This window comes from Silene latifolia, chromosome 8 (genome assembly GCF_048544455.1).
Source record: "Silene latifolia isolate original U9 population chromosome 8, ASM4854445v1, whole genome shotgun sequence".
NCBI classification, from domain to species: domain Eukaryota; kingdom Viridiplantae; phylum Streptophyta; class Magnoliopsida; order Caryophyllales; family Caryophyllaceae; genus Silene; species Silene latifolia.
In genome coordinates this window covers 3075072-3090542 of record NC_133533.1, presented here as the reverse complement: position 1 = coordinate 3090542, position 15471 = coordinate 3075072, and the positions used below count along the sequence as shown (strand labels likewise).

At 35.4% G+C, this 15471-nt stretch overlaps 3 protein-coding genes across 3 annotated transcripts; all 3 read right to left on the bottom strand.

The window, feature by feature from the left end:
- Positions 1-1079: 1079 nt before the first annotated feature.
- On the bottom strand, positions 1080-1913 carry LOC141597538 (F-box protein CPR1-like). The gene has a single exon (XM_074418004.1). It carries the CDS (start codon positions 1911-1913, stop codon positions 1080-1082), a length of 834 nt encoding a protein of 277 aa, XP_074274105.1.
- Positions 1914-4404: 2491 nt separating this feature from the next.
- LOC141597537 (F-box protein CPR1-like) lies at positions 4405-5421 on the bottom strand. Its single transcript, XM_074418003.1, has one exon. The coding sequence runs from the start codon at positions 5419-5421 to the stop codon at positions 4405-4407; it is 1017 nt and encodes a 338-aa protein (XP_074274104.1).
- Positions 5422-7815: 2394 nt separating this feature from the next.
- On the bottom strand, positions 7816-8640 carry LOC141597536 (F-box protein CPR1-like). The gene has a single exon (XM_074418002.1). It carries the CDS (start codon positions 8638-8640, stop codon positions 7816-7818), a length of 825 nt encoding a protein of 274 aa, XP_074274103.1.
- Positions 8641-15471: the final 6831 nt, after the last annotated feature.

The window sequence follows — 15471 nt, the reverse complement described above, 5'->3', positions numbered from 1 at the left end:
TGAAGGGATGTTGACCGAATTATTTAGGGTTTAGTAATTTTTTTTTTTTTTGGTGCGTATTTAGGGTTTAGTATTGGAATAAGACAAATAATATACTCGTCAATGATAAATTGACGAGTATAATAATAATAAGATAAATAATATGTGAAGCTTTCCATGTTCCTCTGAAATTCTACAATGTTACGGAGTATAATATCTCAATGATATAAACTGTCGGTAATATTGTTTCATTAGGAAAGCGATGTATTTTGGTAAGTATAGGAACTACTCGTATATACTTTCCTGGATTCCGATTCTAATAAAATTAATCAAAGGTGTTAAAGTTAATAATATATTTATCGAGTCAGAATTACCTTTATCCTAACTACTAGACCAACACTTTATCGATAACGATTATGCAATTGCAGTTCGCTCTAAGCAGTACACTATTACTTGGTTTTCACAGTTACAATTAAACAACAATGTTTGACATATGCTAATAAATTGTTATGATATACTCCTTCGTCTCGGTCATTTGTTGTCCTTTTGATTTTGGCACGCACAAAGACCAAAGAAAGGTGAGGGGGTCAATTATAAGATGACAAGTGAATCAAATTGCTCATAAAATGCAATTCTAAAATGGAAAAGACAACAATTGACTGATACACCCCAAAATAGAATAGGACAACAACTGACCGGGACGGTATTAGTTGCTAAATTTACAACTTCTAATTCCCATGATTTTATTTCAAGTTCGTCAGCACAAAACCAACTAATCTAAAGGAGTGCATCTCATTTATATATAACTCCTTTACTTGGAGGAATTAATTATCGATAAGACGATAACTAATACTGACTCCGTTCCATTCATCGTCACTATAGTCTATTATACTTTATTTCTTAAGTATAATACGCGGTGTCATTGCTACAAATAGTAAACGGTCGCCCGACCATAACAAATTAAAAAATGCAACAGATTTTCAACTCCTTGCAAAAAACATGTGTCCTAGTAATGAATAACGTCGTATATAAAAAATAGTTAGGACGACAATCAAAGGAAAAACTGATTTAAAGTAAATCTATCGACAAAAAGGGTAGTTTTAAGACGACGTAGTAGTTTCTTCCGCTTGTTTAGGATGATGTAGTTTCATGTTTCGGCCACCAGGAAAATCGACAAGGCTTCCTTTGCAAATATAGCCATAATAAGTCGTGTTAGGAAGAACTCCATTGAGTGTAGCCTTAGTAGCTTTCTTTTCTCTAACGTTGTACCAAATATATTCCAACTTAGAATTACGATATCGTGAACATAATAATACCTCGTCTTGTGATCCTTTGCGGAAAGCAATTGGAGTAATATTAGGCCACTCCCAAATATCATAATAAATATCATCATAAGGGATGTTCATTAATATGAACCAAGAATCTTTAACGCCATACTCTTTCATAACCCACGTACTGTCCACTGTTATAATACATAGTAACCCGTCAAGTACGCCTAACTTGATCGATTTATTGACATTTATTTCAGGCATTGGAACATCAGTAGTCCACTTTTCAGCAAGCATGTCGAAACAACCGATTCTCCTTTTGGACTTGGTATAGGTAAGTGCGAAAACTATATGGAGTAAATGTCCGATTACGACACTGCACCATGCGTAACATTTCTCAACCGTTCGCTCAATTAATCTCCACTTGTTCGTTCTAAGACTATAAACCATAACTTCCATGTTTGTTATTACGTTTTGAATTCTAACAACTTTATAGTCATTGTTGGCGTCGTCGAGATACATCCCATAGTATTCAGTGCCACTACGGTAAGAAGGAGGGTAAGGAATTTTGTAATACCTACCTGTAGATGAATTCAGCAAGACGAGGCCAACGATGCCAGAGAAGTCTACCAATAGGAAAAATTCGCAAGAGGCGAGGATGGACATGGATATAGGTGCGGGCTTAGGGCTATACAAGTGTACAGATGGGGACAAGGGAGAGTCGAGTTCGTGAATGTGGAATTCTTGTAAGTCGCGATTCACGAATACGATGAGGCGATTGGCGTCCGAGGATAGGGTGTTCTGGTGGTGGAGGTGAATGAATTCACGAGAAGATATTATCGTTTGCCAGCTTTTGGAGACGGATTTGAAACGAGTTAGGGTTTTGACAGGTAATCGAGGGAGTATGCATGAGTATAGTACGTCGATGGGTATGGTAGCCATTGAGACTTGAGAGTGTTGTTAAAGGCCGCGGAGATTAGGTTTTCATCAAATTACCATGAGTTTGAGCGGATGTGAACGGAATTTAGGAATTATTATACGGTTTTTGATACTTTGTGGTTTCTTTGCAAGGGTTTATATAAATACTCTCCCTTCTTTCTCCGAAATTCTACAATTTTAATTTTTAAACTTGAGATAGAAAAGGTTATTTTTTTTTTCCTAAAAACTTAATGGTAAATTTAATAGAAGGATTAGGAAACTATCGAAGATAGAAATATTGTGTGATAAGAAAAGTGATGTATTTTGGTAAGTGTAGGACCGTATGTTTCTCAGTTGATATGGAGTAATATACGAAAATTTGAATGATAATCTAACCCGGTTCTTGATTATTGGAAAAAAGTTAATACAGAGTAATATGTTTCGTTTTTTCTGGCAACTAGAAGTTTATTTCTCGGTTAAAAGTACTAACAACTGAGACGGTTTTACACTGAGAGTCTGAGACAGTCCCATTGTGTAAAATGACGTCTCATTGATTAGCAATAAATGATTGTTTTTTCACAAAAATTGATGCCTTACGGTGTTATACCGTCTTACCCTATAATTCAGGCTCAATTTATTTACTCACAAGACACTAGTTCTTAAAATTAATCCTCGCACCGAAAAAAAAAAAATCAATTAAAGATGTAAATTTAGTAATATACAGAGCATTTCATTGAGTCACAGCTAACGCTATCCTAACTATGACACAATATAAATCAAATTTTCTTTTGGTTATCCTAAATTTATTTTCGATATGAAGTTATTCTATTTTATGAATTCATTTTGTTAGATATTCAGATTAAAGTGTACTTAATCACATCCATAACGTGCAAAAATTACCATGATCATCAAGGAATTACGTATTTTAATTACTTCATATGCCCCGGTCATTTGTTTACTTTCGATTAACTCACAAAAAATAAAAGAGTAAACAAACAAGTGAATGGAACCGAGTGAATATCAGTTATCGATAATTGATTCCTCAGGCAACACGTTACCCTATCCAATACAAATGTGACAGGGCCGTCTCTGAGAATTCGGTGGCCCTGTTCGAAATTTGTCATACGGGGCCCTATTTATTATGATTTCCTGTTATTATGTATGTCGATTTTTCATTTATAAAGATAACTAATTTTTAATTTTACGAAAAAATAAAGATCAATTATAGAATAAGACGGTTTTACACTGTGAAATAGGTTATTTTTAAAAACAAAAATATTTTTGATGCTAATAAATAAAAGTTGTTTTTTACATAATGGGACTGTCTCACACAATAATTACTCCAATTTGTAAACTTTGGCTTAAAAAATAAAGTAATGCTAATTCTTTTATAAACGTAAATCGTGTATTTTCAAATGATAAGGTTAATCATGTATTTTCAAATTTAATTAACTCATGCACATAGATAAAGTGTTTTCATATTTTAACAAAAAATATACTTATATGTTTATTATGAAAGTAAGTATGTATTATTAACTAACAAAAGAATTGAAAAACCAACAAACAAAAATGAGTTCATCCCGCGAATCGAACGCGGGTTAACTGCTTGAGTGAGAAACAAATGACCAACTCAGCCACCATGCTTTACTGACAATATTAGTACCTTTTAATATACTTATCTCTTTTTTATTCTTCTTCCTATTTAATGTGACTGTCTCATATAAGAGACGGTAATTCGTTAAGAGTAGTTAATTAGAGCATAGGCCTATGTCACTCAGACTCGAGTTTGGTTGTCGAATAGAGAAACATATCCCACTATCTTACTCGTCGAGATACAATTTTTTGAGACAGGGGAGAAAGGGAGTAATTAGAAATTAGAATACTTAATTTTGTGAATAAGTACACAGTATATTTTTTTTAAGGAAAAGATTAATTCATTAATAAAACGTTAAACGGCACTTAACAAAAAATAGGTATAGTCGAAAACAATTCTAATATAAATCATAGGACAAATTTCTACTGTAAAACTACGGATCTCAAAACATGATATGACAATTCGGGTCGTCCTATCGCTCCCTTCATGTAGCTTTTAAGTACACAGTATATTCTTAATATATAACAATATGAATTTAATTATCAATTTGTGACGGGCAGCTGCTAGTCCGTCACAGAAATAAAGCGTCATTGACCTGGCCAGCACGCCTTTTTCCTATGACGGACTACCACGGCTAGTATCAGGTCACGTTCTGCATATAAAACATAAGCAGGACAAAATGGTAGCTTTCAGACGATCTAATAGTTTCGTAATTCCTTTCGCTTGTTTAAGCGGATGTAGTTTCATGTTTCCACCACCAGGAAAATCGACAAGACTTCCTTTGCAAATATAACCTTGATGAATACCTTCAATTGTAGGATTTGTAACCGTAGTAGCTTTCTTGTCTTTAACATTGTAACAAATACATTTCCTAGTAGAAAATTGTCTACATAATAATATCTCATCTCGTGATCCTTTCTGGTAAGCAATCGGATAAAAATCCAAATACAAAATATCGTCAGAAGCGACGCTCATTAACTTAAACCAAGAATCTTCAACACCATACTCTTTCATAACCCACACACACCAACAATTACCTAATCCCATCGTCTCTTCCGTCTCCAACGCTGTAACACATAGTAACCCGTCAAGTACGGTTAAGAGGATCCATTCAAGGTTATTTAAGTGAGGGAAGGTAACATCATTAGTCCACTTTTCAGTCACAATGTCGAAACAACCGATACTTTTTTTTGCGTTGGCATTTTTGTGTTCTACGATAATTATATGGAGTAAATTACGGATTACTGCCGCGAAATAACTCCAACTTCTATAACATTTATCGTCAAACCGTCTCTCGATTACTCTCCACATGTTAGTTTTGAGACTGTAAACCATAACTTCCATGTTAGTTTCTTTAGGGTTAGAACTTTGAGGTATTCGAACAATTTTACAATCATGGTTGGCCTCGTCGAGATACGTCCCATAGCATTCAAACTTGTCATTGTAAGAAGGAGGATAAGGAATTTTGTAGTACCTACCTGTAGATGGATTCAGCAAGACGATTGAAAAGTCGCGGTACGCTTTTACTAATAGAAAAAATTCGCAAGAGGCGAGAATGGTTAGGGCGTAAGGTGCGAGTTCAGGGTTATACCAATGTACAGATGGGGCTAATAAGGGAGAGTCGAGTTCGTGAAGGTGGAAAATTTTTAAGCCAATATCCATGTATACGAAGAGGCGGTTGTCGTTTGAGGAGACCAGGGCCGTCTCAGAGATTGAGGTGGCCCGGTGCAAAACTTAAAAATTGGCCCTCGTAATATAAAATTTTCGAAGTATACAAAATTCGTCATATATGTCTTTACATATTCAATGCAAAATATTATAGAATTTTTTGAAGATTTTCAAAAATTAAAATAGTTCATGGAAAAAGTAAAGCTCTTTTTGGTTCTCAAAAGCAAAATCTCATCATAAGTATTCTCCAACAAATTATTCGATCTTATCATTGTCGCCAATCCATTGAGTCGATCTCGTAACATTGTGGTTGAGTGCAAATATGACTTCAATAACTTCAAACCCGCAAAAGCTTTTTAATTGTCGTTATCCAGACTATCCAGTAACTCTAAAAATTTAAAAATAAGCACTCCGTACTAACTAAATAGTCTATAACGACGCTAATTTTGATGATTGAGCTGTAAGTGACTCTTCATGCTTGTTTTTTGTTTATGCAAAAAATATAAACTTACAACTACGAACTATACAAACAATTCAACAAACCAATAGGCTAAAAATCTGAAATTGACAAAATTCAACCATGAAAACCAAATTACAACAAGAACTTAATAATAAACGTAAATAATGCATCTTTAAGAAGTTTGATAAGGAAGAAAAAAATTACCTATTTCGATCTCTTTCAAACTCAATGTATAACTGGGATTTTTATATGCAATTGAAACTGACGAAGTTTCGAATCTATCTAATTGCAAATTTGGAATGATTTGTGAAAAATTGATTTGAGATAATTATATTTTAAAGATTAAAAAAGGAAACGTGAGATAAGTTTGGGGAAGATTAAATAGCAAATTTAATTATTTTTAGGGAAGGTAATTAATTATTTGGGGAAAGAAAATTGTGGAGGATTGGAAATGATTAGCATGCTTCGTGCTCCTATCTTCATTGCTTTACTTTTTTTTTTATTAATCACATGGGCAAGATTTGGGCCCCAAAATTTTGAGGCCCAGTGCAAATGCACATAGTGCACCATGGGTTAGACGGGCCTGGAGGAGACGGCATGTTGGTGGTGGAGGTGGATGAATTCACGAGAAGAGATTATCGTTTGCCAGCTTTTGGAGACGGATTTGAACCGAGTTAGGGTTTTGACAGGTAATCTAGGGAGTATGCATGAATGTAGTACGTCCATGGGAATGGTTGCCATTATTGAAGATTGAAGGGATGTTGATGGAATTATTTAGGGTTTAGTATTGGAATAAGACAAATAATATACTCGTCAATGATAAATTGACGAGTATAATAATAATAAGATAAATAATATGTGAAGCTTTCCATGTTCCTCTGAAATTCTACAATGTTACGTAGTATAATATCTCAATGATATAAACTGTCGGTAATATTGTTTCATTAGGAAAGCGATGTATTTTGGTAAGTATAGGAACTATATACTTTCCTGGATTCCGATTCTAATAAAATTAATCAAAGGCGTTAAATTAATAATATATCGGATTTTCTAACATGTGCCATCACAAATTATGGTAAATATGAGTTTTATCTCTAATTTGTCATGATATATTCTCATCAAACTTTCCCTAATTAGCTTATTATCATGTGCTTTAAGGGCACATGTTAGAAAAACCCATAATCTATTTATCGAGTCAGAATTACCTTTATCCTAACTACTAGACCAACACCTCATCGATAACGATTATGCAATTGCAGTTCGCTCTAAGCAGTACACTATTACTTGGTTTTCACAGTTACAATTAAAGAACAATGTTTGACATATGCTAATAAATTGTTATGATATACCCCTTCGTTTCGGTCATTTGTTGTCCTTTTGATTTTGGCACGCACAAAGACCAAAGAAAGGTGAGGGGCCAATTATAAGATGACAAGTGAACCAAATTAAGTGTGAATGATCAAATCGCTCATCGAATGCAATTCTAAAATGGAAAAGACAACAATTGACTGATACACCGCAAAATAGAATAGAACAACAACTGACCGGGACGGTATTATTTGCTAAATTTACAACTTCTAATTCCCACGATTTTGTTTCAAGTTCGTCAGCACAAAACCAACTAATCTAAAGGAGTGCATCTCATTTATATATAACTCCTTTACTTGGAGGAATTAATTATCAATAAGACGATAACTAATACTGACTCCGTTCCATTCATCGTCACTATAGTCTATTATACTTTGTTTCTTAAGTATAATACGCGGTGTCATTGCTACAAATATTAAACGGTCGCACGACCATAACAAATTAAAAAATGCAACAGATTTTCGACTCCTTGCAAAAAACATGTGTCCTAGTAATGAATAATGTCGTATATAAAAAATAGTTAGGACGACAATCAAAGGAAAAACTGAATTAAAGTAAATCTATTGAGTGTAGACGACGTAATAGTTTCTTCGGCTTTGTTTAGGATGATATAGTTTCATGTTTCGGCCAAAAGGAAAATCGACAAGGCTTCCTTTGCAAATATAGCCATAAGTCATGTTAGGAAGAACTGCATTGAGTGTAGCCATAGTAGCTTTCTTTTCTCTAACGTTGTACCAAATATATTCCAACTTAGAATTACGATATCGTGAACATAATACCTCGTCTTGTGATCCTTTGCGGAAAGCAATTGGAGTAATATTAGGCCAATCCCAAATTTCGTTCATTAATTGGAACCAAGAATCTTTAACGCCATACTCTTTCATAACCCATATACCGTCCTGTGTTGTAACACATAGTAACCCGTCAAGTACGGCTAAGTTGATCGATCTATTGCCATTTATTTCAGGCATTGGAACATCAGTAGTCCACTTTTCAGCAAGTATGTCGAAACAACCGATTCTCTTTTTGGACTCAAGTGAGAAAACTATATGAAGTAAATGTCCGATTACGACACTGCACCATGCGTAACATTTCTCCACCGTTCGCTCAATTAATCTCCACTTGTAAGTTTTGAGACTATAAACCATAACTTCCATGTTCATTCCTACGTTTTGAATTCTAACAACTTTATAGTCATTGTTTGCATCGTCGAGATATATCCCATAGCGTCCAGTGCCACATATCCCATAGCGTCCAGTGCCACTACTGTAAGGAGGGTACGGAATTTTGTAATACCTACCTGTAGATGGATTCAGCAAGACGAGGCCAACGATGCCAGAGAAGTCTACCAATAGGAAAAATTCGCAAGAGGCGAGGATGGACATTGATCTACGTGCGGGTTTAGGGTTATAAAAGTGTAAAGATTGGGACAAGGGAGAGTCGAGTTCGTGAATGTGGAATTCTTGTAAGGCGCAACTCACGAATACGATGAGGCGATTGGCGTCTGAGGATAGGGTGTTGTGGTGGTAGAGGTGGATGAATTCACGGGAAGAGATTATTGTTTGCCAGCTTTTGGAGACGGATTTGAAACGAGTTAGGGTTTTGACCGGTAATCTAGGGAATATGCATGAGTATAGTACGTCCATGGGTATGGTAGCCATCGAAGCCTTGAGAGTGTTGTTAAATGCCGCGGAGATTAGGTTTTCATCAAATTACCATGAGTTTGAACGGATGTGAACGGAATTTAGATAATACGGTTTTTGATACTTTGTGGTTTCTTTAATTTGCAAGGGTTTTAAATAAATACTCTACCTTCTTTCTCTGAAATTCTATAATTTTAAACTTGAGATAGAAAAGGTAAATTTAATAGAAGGATTAGGAAAGTAGGAAACTATCAAAAATAGAAATATTGTGTGATAAGAACAGTGATGTATTACGTCTATGGGTATGGTTGCCATAATTGAAGATTGAAGGGACGTTGATGGAATTATTTAGGAGTTAAGGGTAAGACAAGGACCCGAACTTTGTAATTTTTTCCAGTTAAGGACCTAAACGTTTAAATTTTACAGTTAAGGCATTCAATTAACACCGTTAACTTACTGTTATGTGAAGAATGCTAAGCCCACTAAAATTAAAAACTAAAACCCACATCCTTCATTTTTAATCTATTCTAATTCTGACAATTGAAAGGCAAATCACAAAACCTTCTAAGAAAAAAAAAACCTCCATCTTCCAATCAAAGCAACAACTAGGGCTACTGCAATTTTGAGCCAAAAAATCCATTCTTGATCATTGCAAAGTATTGGGTATGATGCTAATTCTCATCTTTAAATTGTTTTATCCTAGTTTATGGTAGTGTATGATTCTAATTTTATTATGACAATGAATGTTTGATTTAGATTGTTGTAATTGTAAATTAACATGATTTTACTACTAATTTGAGGACAATTTTCATATTGTTGTTGCTTAATTGATTATTTTCATATGCATATAAGGCTATATATCATACTGTATGACTAGATGATGTGGAATAATTTTAATTAATTTTGTTAAACTCAGTTGTTGTTTATACATATGGATTGAAGCATATCCTTACAATTTTCTTCTTCTCTGAACCGGTGATCAATGATTGCAATTAAGAGTGACTTTATTTGGTTTATTTTCACTTGTTACAGAAGATGAATGACTTTAGTTTGAGTGAGATGGAAATGAACATGTCTTTCACCGACTTGCTAAATAGGGCCCAAATGAGCGAGAATTATGGAGAAGATACCAGTTTAGGGGTTGGTTTAAATGTTGTGAATGAACCTATTGTGTCACTTGAGGTGCCTCTAAATGAGATTGATTATGACGAGAATGGTAGTGACATAGATGATGATGAGATAATTGATGCTAGAACTAAACACAAGAAGAATGAAATGCTGGAAAAAGAATCTCAACATGAACTTGAAAGGTTGGGTGAACAACTTCAAAGGGATAATGTAAGATATGATATAGATAGTGATTATGATGATGAATTTGACGTACATAGTCCTACAGCATCATCGGATGAAGATGAATATGGGTATTTGACTACACCAGCTTGTACTAGGCAGGATACTAAATCTCAAAAAGCAAAAGTCAATAGCCTTGATTGGATTGACACTACATTCTCTGTGGAACAAAAATTTGAAAATGCTGTAGAATTTAGGAAGGAAATTATTGATTATTGTGCGAGGAATGGTGTGGATGTTAAGTATACAAAAAATCATAAAAACAAGGTGGGTGTTAGATGTAAAGATGATAATTGTAAGTGGAAAATATGGGCTTCAATTCCGAAAAATAAGCGGCATTTTGAAGTGAAGACCTATCATGGCGTTCATTCTTGTGGAAGAAAGAATAAAGTAAAGAAAATTACGTATAAATGGATTCCGAGACATTATTTAAGTAAGTTCAAATCAAATCCTTATATGAAGCTTCAAGAGATAACTGATTCGGTATGGAATGAACATGGGCTCAAAGTGTCAGTGCATATGGCTTTTAGAGCTAAAAAATGTGCTCTTAATTTAATTGTTGGGGAATATAAAGAGCAGTACGGTATGCTCAACTCTTATGCTGCTGAAATTTATCGGTCTGATCACAATAATACTATCAAGTTTCAATTGAATGCCAACGTTTTTCATAGAATGTATATATGTTTTGCGACACTTAAGGAGGGTTTTCTTGCTGGTTGTAGACCATTTATTTCTATAGATGGATGTTGGTTTAAAGGCCCATATGGGGGACAATTGTTGGTGGCCGTAGGGAGAGATGGGAACAACCAGATGTTTCCAATTGCATGGGCCGTAGTCGATGTGGAGAATACTGAGTCTTGGAGCTGGTTTCTACAATTGTTAGCTGAAGATCTGCAGACATCTGATGGCGCTGGTTACACTGTAATGTCCGATCAACAAAAAGGTCTATTGAAAGCAGTTGCTGAAATGTGGCCACAAGCTGAACAAAGAGTGTGTGCAAGACATGTGTATATGAATTTTAGAGAGGTTTTTGGTGGAGGACAAGAGTATAGGATGCACTTTTGGAAAATTGCAAAAAGCACAACCCCGAATGAATTTAAGGAAAATGTTGACAAATTGCATGCCATCACCCCAGAAGCCGCGCCAATCTAATGGGGAGAAATTATGAAAAATGGTGTAGAGCTTTCTATACCCCACAATGCCAATGTGATGCCGTTGATAATAATATGAGCGAGGTTTTTAATGCTTTCATTCTAAACTCAAGGCATAAACCTATTATAACAATGCTTGAAGATATACGAGAGTCCATTATGGAAAGGCTGCACAAAAAGAGAGATTTTATTCGTTCAAAAAACTTGGCCATATGTCCTAGAGCTCAAGAACAGTTAGAAAAGGCAAAAATCGCTGCTCGGGGGTGGAATGCCGCTTTTGGTGGCAGATTTACCATTGGTGTGAGAGAAGGAGCCACACAAGTAAGATATGTTGTTGATTTGTTAAACAAGACTTGTTCTTGTAATGCTTGGCAATTAAATGGGATTCCATGTAATCATACTGTTGCTGCAATATGGCATAATAAAGAGAGACCTAAAGCATATGTTGCCGAGTGTTATAGGAAGAGTATGTATCTAAAGGCTTATGACTATCTTATGGAGCCCCTAAATGGTACAAAAGAATGGCCTACTTCACAACAACCACCAATAATAGCTCATATGCTGAAGAAAGTAAGGGTTGGCAGGCCGAAAAAAGCAAGGAGGCCTGGACCCGGAGACAATTTAAGCAAGTCTAAAAAAAGCCGAGTAGGTACTACTTGCAATTGCTCTATATGTGGTCTACCTGGTCATAATATAAGGGGTTGCAAACTAGCTCGGACAAAGCAAGCTACATCAAAAAAATACAATGGCATAAGTGAAGAAAACATCCAAGGTGAGCCATCCTCTTATGAAAGCTAACCAACAAATCCACCGATGCATAATAGGGGGTTTGGCATGTACACTTACCCAAATGGATTTCAAAGACTCGGAAATGTAAGAAAACGCCCATGTACTGTCTATATTTTTTCTCACATGTTATACTTTAGGTAATAACTCTTTTTTTGTTAGATGAGTACAAGGAGCGAAAGTTGTGTTCAAGATACAAATGTGCATCAGCATCATCCGCAGAGACTTGAAGGAGCTAGTCAGGTAATACATCTTATTTAAAATGGGCATGTGAAACGATTACATAATTTTGAGATTGGATTTTTTATTTTGATACTTTCAAATTTATTTGGGTATTTCATTGCTATAATTGATCAGCTTAGTTTGTGCTAACAGATTGTAAATATGATTTACTAAAAAGACTAGTCATCCATTTCCCATTTACATTCATATAACCAGTGGTTTGGAAATCATGTAATCACAGGTTAGACGAGTAGCATATTATTCCGATTTTGAAGGTGAACAAACTTTACGTGGCATCACCCAATACAAGGACCTGACTCATATATTCAGTCTCAAACGAGCTCTAAATCTAATGATGTATCGTGTTTTGTTGATTCAAGGGGAAGACAATGGGTTACAAGCAACACTTTGCAGGTAGTGTACGATTATATCGTGCCTATGGCTTATAATATCATCTTGTTGATATGACATGGTCTTTATAAGCATTTTGGCCCATTTTTACATCTTACGAAATGCTTTCTAGAGAACTTCTTCTATTCATGTTTCAAATATTAAATGATACCCTTTGTTTTTCAGAGTTGGGCTCGAAAATGACTTGAAAAGAGTGTGTGAACGAGTGAAGAACAAGCTGACTGCAGCAAGTGGAGTACGATACAAGTTAGCGAGGAATTTAGATGTGTTATGCAATGATTGCCATTTTAGACGATAAATTGTAATGAAGTGAAATTTTGACATTTTTAGTCAATTTGCTATGTTACAGACTTACAGATATTAATGAAATAAATGGGTGTGCATTGCCCTTATCAATTTTGATGTTATGATAATGGATATTTGTTGTTAAAGTTTATTTTAACAGTAAAAGTTAAGTTTGGTACGCTCATGGAAGACGGGATTTTGGGCTAAGTGTATTGCGGACTGATTGTCACAAAACAACCGCATAGGAGAAGTTAAATTAACACCCAAACTTGCAAGAAGATCCTTTAGCCACTTGAGCTCACAAACAAGTGCAGCCATGGACCGGTATTCAGCTTCAGCTGAGGAAAGCGAGACAGTATGTTGTTTTTTCGTTTTCCAAGAGACAGGTGAGTCCCCTAAAAAAACAAACCAACCTGTGACAGAGCGACGAGTTAAGGGACATTTACCCCAATCAGAGTCACACCAACCCGACATCGATAGTTGGCTATCAGATCGTAGCAAGACACCTTGACCGGGACTTCCTTTCAAGTAACGCACTACTCGTAAGGCAGCTTCCATGTGTGCCTCGCGCGGATTATTTAGAATTTGAGAGAGTACATGTACCGAGAAAGACAAGTCGGGTCGAGTGACTGCTAAGTACACAAGACGGCCAACCAGGCGACGATAGCGCTCGGGCTCGGTTAAGAATGCGCTTTCAATAGTAACGAGCTGGTGATCGGTCTCCATAGGAGTAGAAGCAGGTTTGGCACCTAAGAGGCCGACCTCACTAATAATGTCTAGTGTATATTTCCGTTGGTTAAGAAAAATTCCTTCAGCACTGTAACACCCCGTAAATTTGAAGACTTTTATTATATTTTAAAAGTAATATTTTAATCTATTTTAATTTAATATTAATTTATTTGAAATAAAATTTATTTGATAAAATATAATCTTATTTTATTTTGAAGAAATGTAATTATTTTTGATAGTTTATAAATGTTTAAAAGTAATTCAAACTATATTTAAACCTTTTACTTTGATAGAATAAATTTCTGATAAAAGTCGTAATATTGGGATTTTCCCATTTCTTACGGTCGTTGGGTAAACGAGTTTGGATATTGGGCAAATGAGTACTTAATCTTTTAGTAAAATCGTGTTTAAGAACTTTAATATTCTCGGAAATTGCGTTCGACGAATATTTCTAATTACCGTCGAAACAAACCCAAAACGTAAACAATTGACCCAACCTCCCCATGCCCTCTTTGGACCGGCCACCTCCCCCTCCATATGCCTCCTCTTTCAATTTTCATTTCCTCCATAATTCACTCTCTCTCCTCCTTCTCTCAAACACCAAATTCCTCTCAAAATAACCTCCTTACAATCCCTAAAACCACCATAAATCCTTCATTTCTCCACCAATTTGCATAAAACTTATATATTTGGAATCTTCTCTTCAATCCTCATCTACTAGTAAGCTTTATTTTCATTTCCCCCAATTTCGTTTTGGGTCTTATCTTTTTAGAGTTTCGAATTTAGGACTAATTTATGTGTTTTTTTTGTTCTTATAGGTGAAGAATATGAAGATGAGTTAGGAGACTCATATATTGTGGAAGATGATGCATAATTTTGGGTTTTAGAAGCTTTCTCAAGTTATTACTTGTCTCTTTGCTAGCTTAAGGTAACTATTCCGAGTTACTCGACGATTTAATGTCACATTATTGTTGTTTATGATGTGTTGGATGCTTATGTGATTAATAACATGTTAACTTTAATTTTCACATGAATTGTTGTTGTTAAAGTTTGTTAAATATGTTGTTTTTCACATGTTTAAGTATTGAAACGAAATGGGTATTGTTGATTGTTGCTTGAGACGGTATTAAATTGAGCTTGAAACGGATTTTGGTAGGAAAAAGGAAAAAGAGCGGAAAAACCGCCCAAAACAGCCCGAAAAGGGGCGCGGTTCAGGCCCGGTTCAGGCCGGTTCAGGCCCGGTTCATGGCCCGTTGTGTGGGTCGGGTCTTGGGTCTAATGTTTGATGTTTTGGGTCTTTTGTTTGCGTATTTATGTATTTTGGTATTTTTGGCATGTGGGTAATCATTATTATGCGAGAATTTAATTGAATTGGATATTTTGTAAGTTGGAATATATTTCCTTATGTTGATAGTTTTTCACATGATAGAAATTGGAAATGGCATGAGAATGATATTGTGATGAATTTTGTGATTTGGGCCAAAGTAGGCCAAGACTCTGAGCTGGGCCAGATTGACCGAACGAGTTTGGTCAAACTAGGTTTAAACCGGTCAGCCTCGATTTGACCGATGACCCGTCGCGGGACTAGGGTCGAGGATTTGTCTTTGAGTATGATTGTCTTTTCACATATTGGTTGTTG

Coding starts and splice junctions, on each gene's coding strand:
- LOC141597536 (XM_074418002.1), bottom strand. CDS start 8,640: ATGTCCATCCTCGCCTCTTGCGAATTTTTCCTATTGGTAGACTTCTCT.
- LOC141597538 (XM_074418004.1), bottom strand. CDS start 1,913: ATGTCCATCCTCGCCTCTTGCGAATTTTTCCTATTGGTAGACTTCTCT.
- LOC141597537 (XM_074418003.1), bottom strand. CDS start 5,421: ATGGATATTGGCTTAAAAATTTTCCACCTTCACGAACTCGACTCTCCC.